Below are 15,912 nucleotides of genomic sequence, written 5' to 3' on the forward strand. Positions count from 1 at the left end.
GGATGGCAGCGGTTGGGGCTGTGGCTGGGGCTGCGCTCCCCCCGGCTGAGGGGGGGACCCAGGGCCCAGCCCCATGCGCTGCCGCCGCAGGAGCAGCCGGCTCCTCAGACCGGCAGGCTCCACAGAGCTGGCTGCGGCATGGGCAGGGGACGGCAGCGCTTCCGCGGGGGGACGTGGCTGGCGGGTGGCTCCATGCCCTGCGCCACACGCCTGCCAGCCCGGAAGGCGCTGGGGCTGGGCCCGGCGCAGGCAGCCACAGACAGCCCCGTCCTGGTGAGGGGCTGCCCGCAGAGTTCCTGGCAGGGAGGAGCAGGACTGGGCAGCCTTGGCCACAGCTGGGCAGGGACACTGCGTCGGCAACACCGGGGCACAGACTGGGGACAAGGGCCACGCTCTGTCCTCAGCCTCCCCCAGCATGTGGGTGGCTCTGGCCTCCTGTTGCACCCACGGGTACCAGGCACCCCCGAGGGGGACACCAGTGATTTTGGCACCCACCTGGTCTGCACTTGGAGCATGGGGATGGGGCTGGCACGGACCCACCACGGGCATTGCAGCCCCCTGCGTGGCTGGCAGGACCACCAGCTCGTGGCTGCCCTGGCATGGCTGCTGCCAGCCGTCCTGCCGCTGGGGAAGGGGACGTGCCAGGGGTACAGGCGGGCCCACGGCCACTGCCTCCTCCCCTGCCCCAGGAAGTGCCTGCACCCACAGAAGGGCCAGGAGCTGCCAGACACGCCACAGCCCTGCTGCAAAGAAGGGACAGGGTCAGTGAGGGACAGGCTGGCAGCAGCAGGCACACTGCCCCAGCAGAGCCGTGCACCACGGGAGGCGGACACAGCCCATCCCTCCCAGCACTGCCCGTGTGGCCGATGGCAGTGCCGCCTTCGGTGCCAGCACAAGGCCCTGCACTGCTCCTGGGGATGCCGGTCTCCTGCGCTCTGCCACGGCCCTGCCCGCGGAGGAGTGGGACAGCCAGTCCCTGGCACCCAAGCCCACCTCAGCAAGCGAGCTGCCCTCAGACAGCAGCAGAGCACACGTGCCATCATGCCACTCCTGCGGGCAACAGCCCAGCGTCCTGCAGCACTCACGGAAGTTTTCAGCACAAGCTGCACAACAGCTTGCAGAAGTGCCAGCAGTCTCCCAGCCCAGACTGTCCCATCTTCTCCCTGGTGACTGCACCGTGCCCAAGGCCACGCTGTCTTGCCAGAGCGGCACAGAGGAAGGCACTTACTGGCTTTGTCTGGACCTCAGGGTGCCACGGGATGACAGCAGCGCCTTGAGGAGGGCAGATGGGAACACAAGTCTCCCATCCCTCCCAAATATTTCCAAGGTGTTTGCATCCTGTTCTTTGCTTTGAAGTATTGCAAAATCCCAGGAAGGACTCTAGCAGAGAGACAGCACCCAAAAGTAGTAATAAACACTCTATTTGGAGAGCTTCACCTTAGGGAAACAGCAGATACATAATAAACACTGTGTACAGGGGAAGGCAAAACTGTCAGTACACAGACAGGAGTGACACACCGGACTGGGCAGTGCTGGAAATGGATCCCTCTTGGTGTTGATGCACAGCACATCTAGTGGGCACCTGCCCTGGTACAGTAGGACGAGAGCTAAGCAGCAGAGATCGGAGTTGGAGGCCATCCAGGGCTACCAGACGCACAATGCTTCCTTCAGTTCATCGCAATTTTCTGCTCATTGATCAGCTCGCAAGGTTTAAAAGGACTCCCTCTGTAGCAGAAGACTAAGGTCAGACCTCAGCAGTGGAGCAAGGCTCGAAAACATTAGGAAGGCAAACCCAGACCAGCAGGAGCCTGTCCTAAGGGAAGATGGCAAATTCTGTGCAGGGTGAAGAAAAACAAAGCTCATGCACAGCCTGGAGTGGGGAAGGGAAGGCACTCACTCCAAGCACCAAGATCAGCAACCAGATCGCTCTCTCCTTGCTCACCCTGACCACTGTGCACACCAGATTTTGGAATCGCCTCTACAGCCGGCTCTGAGCCCTGCGAAGGTGTCAGCTGCTCCCCTGGCACACAGCACTGGGAGCCAAGGGCCCCAGACCGCTCTCCAGGGCCACGCAATGGGAGGCAGCAGCTTGTCTCAGCCCACCCTGCCAGCGTGGCATGCCTGAGGCTGTCACCCATGCTCCTGCCAGCCCCATGGACCCCCACCAGCCAGGGAAGTCCTCGGAGGGGCCACATCCGCATCCTTCTGCCCCATGGAAGAAAAACAGCAGGATGCTTGCCACGGACTAGCAAAGCCTCAGCTCCACAGAGGCACTGACGCTGGGACAAAGCCGCAGGGAGCCTGACTTGGAGCGCTGGCACTGAACATGAGGCCAGCCCAACACACATGGCTCTTGTGGTAGGCTAGCAGAGAACAGGCAATGCCTTAGCTTAAGGCAAAACATCTAAAGAACTTGTCCAAAACGCGCAACAGTCTCAGATGCCTGCCCTTCCTTCCGGGGCCTTTTCTAACAGATCTAGTACATTAGCACCATGAAGAGACCATCAGTCTTAATTTCCAGGTTTGAAATATACAACATCCCTTTTCCGGGACAGTACAAATGTGTAAGAGCTTTGAAGAGAGGGGTTGGGCAAGTAGTGTTCTAATGGAGGACTAACGAAGGCAGGTTTCCAGAGGATTTGTAGCTTTTTAGTTAGCTAACCATTTGATCCAGTTATACTACAGTTTTCTGCTGTATCTAGATTTATTCCCTCTCTTTTCCCTTAGAACCCTCCTTCCCCACAGTATTTTGGTGGCAGTAGGGAAAATGCTGCACTTCTATGCAGAACCTGACAGAATTAGAGATGAACTCACCCTGCTCTACCTTCCTCTGCTGATGGCATTCAGACCTTGGAGATCTCCACCACTGCCAAGTTTGGCTGAGATTGGTTTAAGTCACAGGGGGGTAAAGACACGCATGGTGAATGATCACATACACCTGTTTCCATAGGAAACCAGGCTAAACAGTTACTTCCTTCCACATGGAAATCCTCAGAGCAGAGGGCTGAGCTGTCTGGAGAGCCAGGAGCTCTAACCCCTGTCACAGCCCTCCGCTCCCACCAGCAGCAGTTTGCACACCAGAAGTTGTAACTACTTGTTAGACAGACCCAAACAACCCAGCTCCCGAACAACAGCTGCAGTACTGTGAACAGCTCTAACGGCCACCAGTGGCTCATGAAATTCTGCATACAAACCTGATCAGAGGAGACATGGAAAGAGATGCCACGCTGGTTATTTCCTATTTTAAGCCTGTACAAAGCCAGGCAACCTGCACCATGTCCCAATCCATGCTGCATTAAGCACTGCTTGCTACAGTCTAGGAGTTCTCCTCCAGGAAAAGCCACCTCTGAGCATGGGATGCTGTCCCTCCAGGTGCAGGAATCCATTATTTGCTCTGGTGAGGGAGGAGGTGGCCGCTACCAGCCTGTTGCCAAACCCTCCTTATACCAGATACACACTTCCTCTCACGCTGCACCCACCTTCACAGGAAGCAATTACACAATGAAAACTACTCTAAGGGAGTGAAGTATTTGCTGTCTAGCAAGTCTTTTCCAGCTGGATCCTTTTTTCTGACAGATTCAGTCCCCGTTCTGCTCAACGGGTGCATACAGGAGGGTAGGGCTTTGCTTATCCAGAGGGATAATGAAACCATTGTGGGCTGGCAAAGGACGTGCGTTCTTGGGCCACCAACAACTCCAAGAACAGTGCATCAACTTGCTCTAGAAGTCTTGGCTGAAATAACTGTAGCCTCCTGGGGCAGTTGACTCTTCCCGGACATATTGCTGTGGCGGGAACGGTCCGACAACCGGCACTGCTCCTGGCATCCTGAGTATCGAAGAGAGCAAGAGGAAGGGAAGGAGAAAAAGGAGACAATGTCAGAAGTGCTCCAAAATCTGCCAGCTGCAATCACTGCTCAGCAGGCATGGCTGTCAGCAGAGAACAGCCTACTGCAGCCAAGTCTACAACTTGCCAGAAAAGCCTCCAAGTGCATCCTTGCCCTCTGTGCATGTGTGTAAACAGACACCTTTAACATGGCAGAATTAGCGACTGCACAGCTCAAGGACTGTTAAAAGAGCTTCCGTTACAAAGCAAGTATCCTGGCTCTTGTCAGAATGCAGAAGCTGACCTGGAACAGGACTGAATGGCTGAATCCAGAAACAGCTTTCTGAAAGGGAGTTGTGTGGCTGCAAAAACTCGGACAACATCCATGTCCTTAAAGGGAACATTTATACGTGTGTTGGGAACACTCTCAATGTTAGCTATCTAGAATTGGATACTTGCTATTCACTGATACGGCTGTGCCGTTCAAGAGATTAAACTGTTCTGGCATGACAAATGGAGCATGTGCCTTCCAATCAAGTACTTCAGAAAGCCAAGGGACCATGGGGCTATTATTCCACAGACAGGCAACAAGAGATCCTGGTTTTCTTTCCCTCCTTCTCTGGGAAATTTGGCTAGCAGTCTGTCCTCACTTCAGGTAGGACTTCCTAACTTCTTTCTTGTAAGAAGCTCTCTAACTAACCCAGGCTCATTACTGAGTTTCTTTTAGCAAAGGCTTTGAAATTAGAGATCCCAACTTTGACAGTGTCCAGAACAAGTATTTTTGGTATTAATCATCTGGCAGCCTAAATTTTTCAGGTTAATAATATATGCAGGGGATGCCATTATTTAACTCACCAGCTGTGAGAGCAAGTTCAGGAACATAGTCTAGGTTTCTGGAGCATGCTGACTACATGCCAATTTTTAAGACAAGCAATCCCAAGAGAGATTAGAATGGCAACCAGATCTCCACTGAGCCGACTTTAATTCAATTAAAATCTCAGTTGTTAGAGAAATGGTGTTTAATGGGTGTCAGGCCGGACGCGCTCACTGCAAAGGTCCACACTGAGCTGAACCATCAAGAAGCAAAAGCAACTACAGGGCAAGGCCTTCTCCTTCAGCAGCATCCCAGAGCTGTCTGCAGAGGGAGCTGCCAAAGCGAGTCGCTTCAGGACAAACAGAGCACGCTTGCACAAACCCTGTTGTTCCGCTTGCAAGTCAGCTGGAAATACGCATTCAAAATTGCATTTTAAGATAAATTTAAGCCATTGATTTGAACAGCGAAGCTGGAAACACACTTAGACGAGAATGTCACTTACTGATTCTTGTGTTTGAAGCCACTGATGTGAGCTTGGTACTGCTCTATGGAGTTCAGTACTATGTTACATGTGCTGCAGGGGTACCCCTTCCCAGCTGAAACAGACATCAATGTTAGCACACACAGCTAGCCAACAACTTGGTGCCTGAGGTAGAAACAAGTGAGATAATCAATCACTTGATGTGTTAAACAACCACTAAACAAAGACAAATAGCAAGTCAATAGCCTGACCAGGCCAGGAGGTCCCAGAATCCCACTACCCCACCATGTATCGGCCAGTCACTGCAAGGGAATTGCTAAGCCAGAAAAGCTTTCCCGGTCAGAACATGGGTTTGTTTATAAAAACAAAGACACATTTCCTATATACAGTTCACAATATCAGATGTAGTAAAAGTCTCGGCATTAGGATACCAAACCTGATGCTATACTGCCTTTGCAACTCCATTTATCTCCCAAATTCCCACTTCTCCTGATCTGTACATCTCATAACACAAAATGAGGGAGATACGTAATTTGTTAGCTTAAAGTGTTTCCATAAAAAAGGCAGCCAGAGGAGATTACACATGATGTCCAGTTCCAGAATGCAGCATTCTGCTAAGCCTTGCTGAGGTGCCAACTGAGAATATTAAGCTCTATCCTCAAGCAGTTTGGTTACTGTCAGCATATCAGTTAACTGCTAAAAAAAAATAAATTTCCAGCAGTATTGTACTAGACAGATCAATGGTTTTGTGTAACGTGACAACTCCAACTGGAATGAAAGTTCAGGAGGACACAGATACCAAACAGGCAACCATGGCAGCACAGCTCAGCACAGGAGTCTCTAACAGGGGAAAATCCTGGCAATTGTCCTCAAGACATTCAATGCTCCTGAATTTTGGCTCACTGGGGAAGGGGTCTGCCTGGGAGTTTCATAACATTTCCTTAAGGTGAAAAAGGAGACTCACTCCAGGGGTGCAGAGCAGCTTAGTCATTGAGCGAGAAGCACAATACATGATGTAGCAGACATTTCCCCACCCGGCTGCTGCACCTCAGAGAGATTTCAGACTCTAGTGGGACATTCAACTCTCAAAACAGAGCTGGACCCGGGTGGGAAAGGACAGAAGAGCTGTTACAGCCCTCAGGTATGCCTCCCTGCATGACTGAGGCCAAGATCTCTCTGTTGCAAATCTGGCAAACAGGTGTGTGCATGAAGTTGTCCAAACTTCACTGCTGCACCCCAAACCGGTGGTTCCTAGAAGAACTTTAAGCAGACAAACACCTTTGTGTTGCGCTGCAAACACATCTTTACCTGCTGCCAGCCAGATCCCAGCAGAGAGAAGTTTAGGGACAGGCATGGCTGTTAGCACACAGAGACAGGCAAAGAGAGCAGGAGAAAACATCCCTGATTGCAGCCCATCACATCTGATCAGCCCTCGATTACCGCCCAGGCTCTGAAAACTCGCCTGAACAGTTTAAGTGCCATGGAGATGTGTCTGTAGGTACGCGGGTTCTGCCAGCACTCCACAGAAGACATAACTCACATAGGCAGGGGCACTGCCCACCCACCCAGCCTGCCCGGGTTGGGGCTCCTGCCACTGTCAAGCGCCTGAGTCACACTAAAGTGGCACTATTCATCAGGCTCCACTAATTAGGTAAAGAGCAGATGGGTAACAGTAGATACCAAGCACCTTTTCCATCTCCCACGACTACGCAATGTGGGAGAGAATATTACTTGGATAATTGAGCCTCATTTCTCATAAGTGCTACCGGTATCTAAAGGTGGCCTGCAAAGAATTAGAATAATTAATCTTCTGCTTGTGTGGGTTTTTATGACAGAGAAAGAAGCCATTGAAGAAGATTTTAAGATGATTTGTCTGCTTATTATTTACCTCAAGCATCCAGCAGGTACTAGGCTTCCTGGTCCAACAGAAGGCTGCTGGGAGGAACAAGGGAGTTTACTGTGAGCTCCTAATGCTTTCACTGGACTCCAAGGGCTTTCATCATGTAGAACCGCTCATAAGTGGCAGATCATAAACCAAATGAATTTTAACTGTTTGCCTGAAGTTCCTCCTTAATAGCTCTTTTTTTTTTTTTTCCCCACATTCCTGCTTGCTCCAGAGAGAGTTGCATTAGTTCATCAGATGGAAGTGCCCACACAGAGGCAGAGAGGCATTCAGGGAGAAATCTCTCTGGCTTTCATGTGCTTTGAAGCAGCAGGTGCAGTTAAACCTATTTCTTCCATCTTTGGCTAGTTCCCTCCAAAGACGTTTTTTAAACATCAAATGACACTTTTATCTTTCCATTTTGGATGCAATCCACCTAGCTAGAAACAGTACTGGCCAAAATCCCTGGATTATCTGCACAGAGAATAAAAAGGACACGTCCCCGATTAGACAACATTGCAAAATACAACCCAAAGCTTGTCACGAGTAGCTACAGTCTAAAACCTCTCTTGCTGCCAGGAGGTTACAACATCAACCAAATCAATCTTACAGTGTTATAATCATCAAGATCCTCATCACAAGCAATTCTCCCCTGCTCCCTCCGCACGGACTCTCTCGTCTGAAGACCTGTCAGACACATACTGTTGCTCTCCCACCCTGCTCTTCAGCTATTTATTACCCTGCCTGCTGAGAACTCACCCATGAAGGACGATGCCGGTGCATCAGGGGTTCGGCCATAGTGTGCCATCAGCTTGTGTTTGGTCTCCTGCTTTCTGTGCTTCTTGCCTACATAATGCTGTTTTGCCATAAGGGGGTTGTTGAAAGTGGCATGGCAGAGGCTACAGAACTTGTCTGGGTCAGTAATGTCCTTGTTCTCTTCGTTAGAAGACACGGTAGAGGTGGGGATGGTAGCAGGATGTTTCTGTGAGGGCACCGCTTCTGTAGGGTGAATCCAAACTCTTGGTCAGTCACAGAACTCAAAGGTAAAAAACAGACTCTTTATTTCCCCACAACCCACATTAAAAAAAAAACAAAACAAACAAACAAAACCCACCACACCTAAAACCCAAACCTAGACAGAGAATGTAAGACATCTAGATAAATTCACGTTGCTCCTACCTCTTCCCTTAACACTGCAGAATTTAAAGACGTGTGGTAAGACAAGTCAAAGTAGGCCAGAAAAACTTTCAGGATTAAAAAAAAAAAAACCAAAACAAAAGATTTGCATATTTCTTCTTAGTGGAGTTAACATAAGCATGGCTGTATTGAAGAAACACTGGACGTGAATGAGCTTCCACCTGCTATTATCACCACCCACGAAAACAAAGAGGGAGGCAGCTAGAACGTGAGTACAAGCTCCTGCACAGCAATGGCAGGTGGGTTTCTGGAAGCACTTGATCCTGAACTGAAGTAATGAAAAGTCATGTCTGAGAAATAGCATGAATGGGACTAGGTCCGATGGAGCGAATTCACACAGAGAAGCAGCTCTCCTGTCTGATGGAGAAACCGTCACACTCTCATTACAGGGTACCAAAGACCAGAGGGAGGAACCTTCTAAGGACTAGAGAGCTCCTCTCACACTGAAACAGAAGCTAAGCACCAGACTGCTCATGCATCCCTTCCTGAAGGCTCTTCTCATATCCAAAAGCAAGGGCTTCAAAGAACAAAAATGTCCCATGGGCCACTCTGACCTCCAAGGAGGCTTTGCTGTGCAGACACAACCTAGCAAAGCCATGGAGACACCCAGGATGGACAGTTTCTGCCTGGAAGACCTCAGCTTGGAGGCAGCACAAGCTGCCATCCTCAGGTGCACCAAGAAGCTGCACTTTCCCTCCGTCCTGACAGGCTACAGCACCCCAGGCTCTCGGTTGCCCCTATCTGCCCTGAACAGACGGTCTCCTTCTTCACCCACTTGGCCTTTCTGTTTGCTACCAAAGTGATGGGACACACAGACCTGAGGTCTGCCTGGATTGTATCCCACCATGAGAGGAGTCAATGACAGGTGCCATGGGAAAAGCAGAAGTTCAGGACAAGCACATACTGATGCTTCTCAGCCACAGTCTCTCAGTCCCCAGCTATCTGCAGCCCACAAGCCCCTGAACCTTGGAAGCTACATCTTTGTAGCTGAGTAACCCTGATGAATTTGCCATATCAGAGTTTCGCCAGTCAATTCAGTCCCTGTAAGCTTTCAGCAAACATCATATACTGTGACAAACACTTCTACAGCTTGACATCATGCTCCCTGAAGAGCAGCTCTCTCATGGTCTCTGCACACAGGGATGGGTACAATGCTGCAGCAAGCTGCATTTCTCCCAGACAAAGCAAAACAAAAAAACATGCAAGATTTTGCCAATGCCAGCCCACCAAGCAGGCTGCTCAGAGGCATGTCTCTGGAGGGGCACTGCTGGCTTACCCTGTTTCACAGTAAAGAGTATGCACATCCTCACAAGAACTTGCGCTTGGGAGTCCAACACCTCTGAACTTTGTTTTAGCTTGAACAGCCCCTCAGTACAATGCAAAGCCGCTGCAGTCATACCTTCCACTTTGGGGGACTGCTGCTTCACGTTCTTGGCATGAGTCTTGCCCAAGTAGTGAGAGGTTGCCACGGCTGGCGAGGAAAAGGTCATGTTGCAGATGGGGCAACACTTGTTCCTGTCTTCTCCATTGCTGCCTTCCTGCTTGCTGTCCTGCGCACACAGAATCACAGAGTGGCTGAGGTCAGGAGGGACCTCTGCAGGTCACCTCGTCCAACCTTCTTGTTACAAGAAAAAACACTAAGGCATGGGAGTCTAAGAAAACAAGGTAACTGGAGACATTTGGGTGTTAAGTTGAAGAAATGTGACTGAGCAGGACTTCCATGATGCAGCATCATCTTCTCCTTCATTAGTGTTCTTGAATCGGATTACAGGTTTTTTTAAAACCCGTTAGTGGGCCGCTCCAGGTAGAGGAGCAGCCCTTGCCTGTATGGGTTAATAACGAGGTTAAGTGTGTGGCTGCCAGAATTGAAACAGGCAGCCTTTTACTCTGCAAGGTGTGAACTGAGCAACACAAACATCACTATCAGCTAGGTCATCTGCAACACGATGCCAACGGAGAGGGTGGCAGCAGCAGTCATTTCTAAGCCTAACACTATGCCTGAAGGCACCCGCCTTTATCCCCCAACCCCCTGCCGCAAATGTTGGAGAGTTGGGGATTAAAGCTGAAGCAATCATAAAAGTAGAATCTGTTTCCCAAATGAGTCACAGGGCAGACAGATGGCCGAATGGAACATGGTGCCTTTACTGACCAACAGGCTCCAGCTACCGGCCGAGGAAACCTAAATAAATAAAAAAAAGATTGCTCTGGAATGAGAATTCCAGTAGATGGTCAACCCAATGTGCTCTGTGACAGTAAAGGTTATGGAATGCCACTCCTGACAAGTTCCCGCTCCTATTCACTTTTCCCTTTCCTTTCAAGCAAGACTATCAATAAGAGGCAACTTGTGTTTGTTTAAATGGGGAAAACGTACTCGTGGAAGCTGTTTAAATGAGAAGGGCTGCAGGAACTGTGCTCTCAGAGACAAGGCCTGGCGACACACCTGTCACCCAGCTCCTCCGTTATCACAACACACTTTCTGAGAGTGTTTTCCTCATCTATTCAAACCACAGGCTTTAGCCCAGCAGGTCCCGCTCGGTGCTATTTAGCCCTGAAGATCTCTAGGCTTTCCTCTCACCTGCTTCGCATCCAGCTTCATCTTCTTCCCGTGGGCGAGCTCCTCTCCCCCGTGGATGGACAGGTACCGCCTCACCTTGTTGGCGTGCTTCTTGCTCTGGGGAAAACAGAGAAGAGACCCCCGCCCGTCCCGCTGCTCAGCGCCCCGCCGCTCGGCACCCCGCGGCGCCCGGCGGAGACTCCCTGCTCCTTACCTGGTAGTGGGCCAACCTCTGGGACTCGGAGATGAGCAGGGCGCTGCACACCTTGCACTGAGCCTCGGTGAAGATATGACCGTTCTCCCGGATCAGCCGCTCCACTGCGAGGGGAGGCGGGGGGGGGGGGGGGAACGGACACGACGGGGCGGGGACGACACGGGAAGACGACAATCGGGGCGTCAGCGACCGGGCCGCACCTCACCGCGCCTCACGGGGCCCGGCCGGCCCGGCGGCCCCGCCTCCCCCATCCCCGGCTCCTCACCTGCCTCCTTGCCCACCGGCAGCCCCGCGGCGTCCCCGTTGCTACCCGCCCCGTCCGCCATGGCCGCTGCCGCCAGCCCCGCCCCTCTCCACCTCCCGCCGCTCTCGCGAGAGGACGCCCGCGCGCACGACCCTCCCCCCCCGCGCCTAGCAACGGCAGGGCTGCCTCTCGCGAGAGCGTTGCGCACCCTCACCTGCCCATCAAGGGAGGCGGCGGCCATGTTGGTTATGGGCAAAGCGGCGGGGGCCGGCGGCTCTCTGTGATCGCCGCCTGCCCCGCGGGGCCTGGACTTCACGACACAGCGGTTGTTGCGGTGACAGTGTTAAGCGTAGGGGTAACTATTGAGACACCGAGGCTTCGCAGGCCGGGGGTTGAAGGGGCCTTCCACCGCGCTCGCCTCCTCCCGCGGCACCGGTGCCCGCTGCCCTGCCCGCAGCGCCCGGCACCGGGCTGAGAAAATGGCGATAGCGCCGGCACCTGCCCGCTGCGCCTCAGGACGAGGCTGTGGGGCCCGTCGCCCGCCCGCCCGCGACATGGCGCCGCCCGCTTCACCGCCCTGCCGGCCACGTGACGCGCTGCGAAGCCGCTGCCGCCATTTTGGCTGAGGGCAATGAGGCCTCCGCCGCCAACTTGAGTGCGGGTGAGAGACCCGCCGACCGGGGCCGGCGCGGCGGGGAGGCAGCGGCGCCGCCGCCTGTGGCCGCGCAACGGGGGCGACCCGGCGGGGGCGGGGCGCCGGCCCGCGGGAGGCCCGGGCCCGGTGAGTACCTGTGCCCCGCGGGGCCTGCCGCACCGCACCGCTCCGCTCCGCGCCGGGCCCGCTGCCCCGGGGCGCGCCGGGGGCCTATCCGCCGCGGGGCTCCCGTCGCCGGGCGCCGACTTACCCCCGCCCGGGGCTGTCTCTTCCCCTCGGGAGGAGGATGCCGGGACTGACCCCCGGGGCCGTTCCCCCGGGGCAGCTCCAGGGCTGACGCCCCCGGCATGACCCCCCCCCCCCCCCCGCGCCAGCCCTGTACCCCGGGGGCGGGAAGACACCCCAGTATCGCTCCCGTCAAGGGCTGTACCCCTGTCCCTTGCCCTGGAGAGGACCTCGGTACTGGCTCCCTGGGGCTGTGCCCCTTCCCCTGGGGACACCCAGGCAGTACTCCTCTCCCGGGGCTGTCCCTGGGGGAGGGCACCCCAAAACCGACCCCCCCGGAGCTCTGCCCCCGCTCCATCCACTGAGGCATCCCTCCAGGGTAGGCCCTCAGGCCAGCTCCTGCTACTCCTGTTTTCGCCTTCCAGGGTTGGCTCCATCCCTTTCTTCTGGGGTGGCCCCAGCACCTTCCCCTTGATGTACCCCACCTATGGCTGACACCCTTCCTCTGGAATTCACCCCTCATTCCACCTGGGACCCCCCAGGCTTCTTCACCAGGGTGATGCTCTTCAAATATCCTTGACCCTGTCCTTGTCATCTCAGCCCTTGTCTCCCTGCAGAGCCCTTTGTGCCCCTGGGCAGCGGGTTGGGATGGGGACCGGAGGCCCTCCGGTGAGTGCTGGGGAGAGGGTGGTTCTCCCCCCATGCAGGGCCTGTCCTTGGAGGAAGGAGAGGTGCTGTGTGCGGGACTTGCTTGGGCTGGGCTAGAGGGCAGCTGAGCAGTTAGCATCTCCCGCAGAGCTCAGCGGCATCTGCAGGTGCACAGTGCTTGGGCGTGCTTGGCCTCTGTGGTCCCTGTGTCCCTTCTTGTGAAGAGCCAGCTCTATAAACGGATAAATCCGGTAAACAATACCTCTCCCCCTGTGGTGCTGTGAGCCCTCGTGTCCTACCGGTCGCAGAGCATCAGCTGGGCCCTGCGTGCCAGGTCAAGCCGAGGGTCCAGGGATGATATTTTCAAGGAGGCGTGTGGTGCTGACCTGCCTGAACACGGAGCCATTTCGCCGTGCTGCCAGGGAGCGTCGTGCCTCTTCTTCCTGAGGTGGGGGGAGTTGTTTACAAAGCGACAGCCTGTGTCTCAAACGGCTCAGAAACTCATCCGGGGATGAGAGTCATTCATTTTTGGCTTCATTTTCAAGCATTTTTCAAGCTGTCACAGCTTGGCAGGTCTGTAGCTGCAGTGTCAAGATTTAGAATTATTCTGTCGGTAATTGCTTTCTGATTCATCAAAATGATAGATGAGAGGGAAAATGACAAATAATCACAAGTTGGGGATCTTCAAGGATATCCCTAAAAATGTGACTGGAGAAGCATGGCATGTGCGAGTCCCTTGTCAGGAGGTCACCTTTGCTGTCAGAGCATTTACAAAGAAATTCTCTTAAATTCAGAGTTGGAAGAAAACTGGGTAACTGGAAAACGAGTCTGCGAGCCAAACTGCAAAGGTAGTTTTAGATAATTCAGTCTTTGGCCTTTTTTGCTGAGCCTGACAGCAGGTATCATCACCTTGGGCACTAACAACTGTCCTTTCCAAGAGTGCTAAGAGCAAAATATAGTTTCTGTGCTTAACTTCCCTACCTGAAGAGGGGGTGTGTGCTACGATGCTTGTTTTTTTTTTTTCCCTCAGATTTACCAGCTTGTCTAATAAAAGCTATTACTGCTCTCTCCTACTCATAGCCTCAGACTGGCACAGCTACGAGTTATCTCTTACTTGTCTTGTTCCCTTAGTTACATTTACAGAGACTCTCTTTGCCTCAAGTCCCTTCATTTTCACAAGCGTTGTGGGAGTTGTGTGGTTACATCCCTTATATCTTTTTTTCCTTTCCTTTAAATGTTGGAGGTAGGTGACTCATCATAACTCCAGCTGATATTTCTCAGTGATCTCTTATTTAGCACAGTGGATCAAGCAGAAGATGTATCGCAGAGTCAGAGGAGAGCTGGTGATACCAGCGTGGATTTTAAAAAAAAAAAAAAAAACCAAACCAAAACAAACAAAAAACCAAGACAGCGTGGCAGTTGTTTGTTGCTGTTTGCTTTTGTTTCAGTGGTAAAAAGGTTTACAGGCTGTCTCCCCAAAACCAGAGTGAACCTGTGTAGATCCACATACTGGAGGCATTGGCCTCTCCAGTGCTCTTCTCCATCACTGTGCCGAAATGCCTGTTTTGTTGAGTGAGTGCTTTTCTTCCGATAAGGGATTGTTCCCCACCTTGACGGACTTCCTTTGAGGGGGTAGCTTTCAGCAGCTGGGTGTGAGGCTTGGTTCATCTCTCCAGGCAGAGTGCAGAGACCGTTTGGAGCAAAAGATAAAAAATAGAGAAGGTATAATGAGGATATGCCAACAAGACCTGAGTTCAGCTCAGCTGGAGCAGAACAGCTTTGTTTTGCAAGAGCCAGTGCTTTTCCAAAAGCAGTGCTTGTTTTTTATTTCCCCTTCCTAAACAGACAAACATTTGTGGGTTGCAGTGGTAGTTGCTGTTGCTTCTGGAGCCGTGCATGCCATTTCTACAATATTCTTGTCTTCAGAGGGCTCAGCAAACCTTCAGTGCAAATCATGACTCACCAGGATAATCATCCTTTGTCTCTAGGCATGTGTGTGCATGTATTTGCAGAGGAAGGGTGGCAGAGAGGCTAAAGAAGCTTTTGAGGGCTGCAGGTAGTGGGGAGGGAACGCGTGTATTCCTCTCTCAGCCTCACCTTGCTGCCTTGGACTGTAGATGGAGCATTGCACTGCTGTTCTTAGCCTTGATAGGGATTTTGAACTTCTTCCTCATTAGTATTTCTACACACAGTGCTGTTTGTAATTTTGTGATGTTACAGAGGAGGGTTTGGCTCTATTTTGGGTAATGTAGGGTCTTTGTTGCGTCTTCTCTTACTCTTATTTTAGATCTAAGCAGCACACTTGAGCTATTTCAGTGATCTTGAAGGAAGGCGGAATGATCCTGTGGAAGGACACTGGTCTGGGAACTGGCCAACTTGACTTGCATTTCCAGCTCTGTTGTTCTCTGGTGTGTAACGAGGGGCTTGTTGCTTAACTGTGCTGCACATGTTTAATTCTAACTTAAACAGAGCTGATCGTGCTCAGCCTGCTTTGTAAGGCTCTTTTGGATCACAGTTCAGGAAGTGCCAAATGTTGTCGAGTTATTTGCCGAACTGCAAACATAGAGAGGAAAGGGTGATTTAACTCTGTGTACCGTCCCGCTGCTCTCGTTCACCGAGATCTCTTCCTGATCCTCTCGTCTGGGCCCTTTTTAATCAAAGCAGCTAACGCTTGCTGTGCATCTCTCTCCAACAGTCTATGGGCTGGCAAGGAAAGGAGATGCTGAAGTACTAGCTTGCATTGTGTGGGCACCTGCCCTCAATTGTGCTGTTCATAGAGCACTCTGGTTCACACTAATAACGCTCAGCAGGTTCCTCCCTGCTTGTCAAGTGCCTTCTTTGATACGAATGGTTCGGGCATGTCTGCGCAGAGGACTTCCGGAGGCTGATGCTCATTGAGAAATCCAGGCTGTGAGATAAACCTGTTGCCTTTTTTCCAACCTGCCTACTGCCATTGCCTGTGTTTTCCCTTTTTGTAGTGTTCGTGCAGCCTTCCACTGAGCTGCTGTGCTGAGAGCAAAACAGCATCCTTTGAGGAACATGCCTTTCCCTCTTGTTTTGTTGAATATAAAAGCTGACAAATGGCTGTGCTGCGGTGGCTTCTTGTTCTGGCATGCAAGTTTCAGCTTGATGTGCTGCCACGATCTGGTTTGTTCTGCACCAAGATGTTGAAGGTG

General features: G+C 52.4%; 2 protein-coding genes across 8 annotated transcripts in view; one reads left to right on the forward strand and one right to left on the reverse strand.

Annotated features, from left to right (window-relative positions):
• Window positions 1-1,405: 1,405 nt before the first annotated feature.
• On the reverse strand, window positions 1,406-11,290 carry ZNF346 (zinc finger protein 346; the record flags this gene model as incomplete). Its single annotated transcript, XM_082490209.1, has 8 exons — window positions 1,406-1,725; window positions 3,195-3,825; window positions 5,139-5,232; window positions 7,759-7,998; window positions 9,596-9,746; window positions 10,772-10,867; window positions 10,965-11,068; window positions 11,170-11,290. The coding sequence occupies 7 exons, from the start codon at window positions 11,288-11,290 to the stop codon at window positions 3,720-3,722; spliced, it is 912 nt and encodes a 303-aa protein (XP_082346335.1). The 3' UTR covers window positions 1,406-1,725; window positions 3,195-3,719.
• Window positions 11,291-11,886: 596 nt separating this feature from the next.
• Window positions 11,887-15,912, forward strand: part of UIMC1 (ubiquitin interaction motif containing 1) — a 39,042-nt gene continuing 35,016 nt past the window's right edge. For 6 of the 7 annotated variants that reach the window (XM_082490074.1, XM_082490076.1, XM_082490077.1 and 3 more), the window contains exon 1: window positions 14,994-15,144. The gene's annotated coding sequence lies outside the window, so the exon portion shown is untranslated. Of the gene's footprint in view, window positions 11,990-14,993; window positions 15,145-15,912 lie in introns of those variants that run through there. The other variant, XM_082490075.1, reaches the window with a different exon arrangement.

Source organism: Vanellus vanellus, assembly GCF_965231255.1.
Source record: "Vanellus vanellus genome assembly, chromosome: 13".
Lineage (NCBI taxonomy): Eukaryota > Metazoa > Chordata > Aves > Charadriiformes > Charadriidae > Vanellus > Vanellus vanellus.